The sequence below is a fragment of the Fukomys damarensis genome, unplaced genomic scaffold (assembly GCF_012274545.1).
Source record: "Fukomys damarensis isolate Sample0158 unplaced genomic scaffold, DMR_v1.0_HiC HiC_scaffold_37, whole genome shotgun sequence".
NCBI classification, from domain to species: domain Eukaryota; kingdom Metazoa; phylum Chordata; class Mammalia; order Rodentia; family Bathyergidae; genus Fukomys; species Fukomys damarensis.
Window position 1 is genome coordinate 11,180,117 of NW_022900949.1, and position 3,071 is coordinate 11,183,187.

A 3,071-nucleotide genomic window follows, 5' to 3' on the forward strand; every position below is an offset into this window, starting at 1 on the left:
TTTTTTTTTTTTTTTTTTTTTGTACCGGGGATGGAACTCCGGTCCTTGCGCTTGTGAAGCAGCTGGCAGAATCACCAAGCTAAACCCCTGGCCCAACCACCTGGTTTTCTAAGGAGGAGAAGGAAAGAGGCACGACAGGCCTTGCCCTGACTGACCCTGACGCTCACCGGATGATGTCTGTGTACTCGCGGTCCTTGCCCTTGCTCTCCTTCCACCTCCTGTACATCACCGAGGCGTCCACGTTGGCCGGCGAGAAGGTGTTGGGCTCATTCAGCAGGGATATCACGCTCAGAAGGATGGTCCTGGGGGAGTGGTGGGTCAGGGCAGGGGACGCCGGGCACACAAGAGTCTGCACCCGAGCGAGAGGAGCCTCAAGCCTGGGTACGGTGGGGGATGCCGCGAGGGGCTGGACTGGGGACAGGTGGGAGCCCTCACCTGACATTCTGCGTGGGGTTCCACCGCTCTGAGGGCAGCTCCCCACTCTGGGGGTCATCCACTGGGGGGTGCAGGATGGAGATGCACACGTCCCCTGTCTGCGAGGAGGAGAGAGTCGCACAGGTCAGCTGGCTCCCGGCACCTGCCAAGCACAGGCTGTGGGAGGTGGGTATGTGTACGGGTGGGGTGTACGTGTGCATATGTGTGCAGTGCTCCTCGTGGGAGGTATGTGCGTGTCTGTGCCTGTGTCTACAAGTGTGCAGGTGCATGATGGCAGCACAGGCTTACCTCATAGATGTTCGGGTGCCACATCTTGGTCAGAAAGCGGAAGGCTGGTGGGGAGTACGGGTAGTCGATGGGAAATTTGAGCCGGGCCTGAGGGGCACAAAGCAGAGCGCTCAAGGGTGCGCAGAACCCAGAACTCACTTTGCAGACTAGTGTCCAAGGCCTGTTAGCACTGTGCCTGAAGGCTGTGGCTCCACAGGGATAGGAACTTCCTATCTGTCACCCACATCAGGCTGCTTTGGCCTTTTCAGTCACCTGAGCTGATCCCAGCTACCACCAAGCCCAGGTGGCCAGACTAGGCGCAGGTGGCTGGCCACTTGAGAACAAGGGTACCAGCTATCTGGGGGGCCTCGACCATGGGTGGTCTAGACCCAGGCCCCCATCAGCAGATGTCATCGGTTGGCAGGGGCTCCAGGCCACCCTTGGAGGTAGGTGTATGGCCCATGCAGCCTGGTGTCCAGGCTGAGGGAGGGCTAGCATGGGTGCATTTACTTGGCTGGGGGGAGCTGAGTCAGCAGGGACCCAGGCCTTGGGGGGGGACACATTCCATGTCACTGCCTTGCTCCTCCTGTGACCTGGGCAAGGTTGGCCACAAGGGAGGATCCCAGCCACCTCCTCATCAGAGCTGCTCCAGTGGTGGAGGCTGTGACTCTGTCCACTGCCCTGAGGGCCTCAGAAGGTAAACAAGGAAGCCCTGTCCCCAGCTAATGGGCCAGGGCGCTGGAGGTGGAGCTCCAAGGGGTGGAGGCCAGCCTTTCCCTAGTCTTCCGGAAGTCCCCTCTGGACACCCAGCCTGTTCTGGAAGGAGGGGCTAATCCCCCCAGTGCTAGGCTCCATCGAAATCCCTTGCTGCCCAGGACCTCTGAGTTTTCCTTCCAGACCACAGCTGCAGTAGGACCCTGGCCTGGCCTTGGGGTGGAATTTGGTCACCCCTACTTTGAGCTGAGTCCACACTCTTCCCCCAAGCAGACTAAAGGAGTTAGGGATGCTGCTTACACCATTTGGTGACTTCAGAGGTTTCTTATTCCAGACTCCATTTGGAGTGGTGACATAAGGATGTCCACATTGTGTCTCTCTACCCCATCCTATCCTGTAACTCAGAAGGGCAACTCAAGAATTACTCTCTAGGACAGACAAGCTGTTGCACGCCTGTAATCCCAGCACTTCTGAGGCTGAGGTAGGAGGATCTGGAGTAGGAGACCAGCATGGGTTACATGCTGAGCTCAAGGCCAGCCTGAACTACACAGAGAAATCCTATCTTGAAAAAAACTAAATAAATAAGTACGTAAATGAATAAACGAACAGCTTCCTAGTAGAAAAGGTCGCTGCCCTCATGGCTAGTGGGCAGGTATGGTGCCAATACAGACACCTCTGCAGCCAGATGGGCTTTGGATTCTATTCCCTCCCACCTGCTCCCCTCACAGGAGGGTGACCCTGCCTTCCTCCCTCTGGCTCCAAAATAGGGTCCCGTGTCTCTGAAAGGAGTCCAAGGCCTCAGCTGGGCTCTGCTTGTGAAGTCAAGAAAACTGCCCTGATTTTTGCCCTCGTTCTTTGTCACACCAGACAGGAACACAGCCACTCTGGGGGATGGCCTTTGGCTCCCCACTCCCAACAACAAAAACACCAAAGACTGCAGCCTCGTGGGGGCGGGCAGGAGAAACAGCCCAGAAAGCAAGATCTGGGCCCCCAAAAGCCACCTGCTCAGGGGAACTAGAGAGAGGGGTAACAGGGGACCCTCAGGGTGCTGCAGGCAGGGAACAGGACAGCAACCCCAGGTGTGGCTGGGGGAGCAGTGTGAGCGCGGTGACCCCTGCCTCCATGTTCCCGAGGGCACAGGTTACATAAAGCCAGGGAGCGGCCCCGCTCTGGGGAAGGGTGGCCGCTTTCCAAGCAGGTCTGGTTGCCAAGCCCCATCCGGGCCCCTGCTGGAACCGAGCAGTGGCCGCGGCAGGTGCCGCCGGTGCCCTCTTCCCTGAGGTGAGGTCAACGAGCGCCTCGCACCCGCACAAAGCGAGGGGGCCCCGCTTGCCCTCCGGGTGATGGAGGAAGCCTAGGCTGCGGCCGGCTCAGGGAGCCAGGGGAGGCCGCTGGGGCGACTGACAGCAGAGGGACGCAGGGGAACCCGAGCTCACCTTGAAGTAGCCGCCTTCGTAGTAAGTGTTGGGGGGCCCGAAGATGGCCACCTCCCAGTTGTACAGGTCGCCCTCGTCCACCAGAGCCACGCGGAAGCCCTCCACCGGCTCCTCCTGCAGCCCCTTGAGCTCCAGCAGCAGCGCTTTCTGGGAACTGGGCACCAGCGGCCGAGCCATCGCGGTGGTGGTGGTGGTGGTAGCGGCGGCGGCGGCGGCGGC

The 3,071-nt window shown here is 59.7% G+C and overlaps 1 protein-coding gene across 2 annotated transcripts in view; it reads right to left on the reverse strand.

Annotated features, from left to right (window-relative positions):
* Cdc34 (cell division cycle 34, ubiqiutin conjugating enzyme) overlaps window positions 1-3,065 on the reverse strand; it is a 7,733-nt gene extending 4,668 nt beyond the window's left edge. The window contains exons 1-4 of one of the 2 annotated variants that reach the window (XM_010634977.2): window positions 2,853-3,065; window positions 724-810; window positions 436-533; window positions 168-302 (exon numbers count right to left, since the gene is read on the reverse strand). In XM_010634977.2, coding sequence (XP_010633279.1) covers window positions 168-302; window positions 436-533; window positions 724-810; window positions 2,853-3,029 — 497 coding nt within the window. In that variant the 5' untranslated portion in view covers window positions 3,030-3,065. The remainder of the gene's footprint in view (window positions 1-167; window positions 303-435; window positions 534-723; window positions 811-2,852) is intronic. The other variant, XM_010634978.3, reaches the window with a different exon arrangement.
* Between the last annotated feature and the right edge of the window lie 6 nt (window positions 3,066-3,071).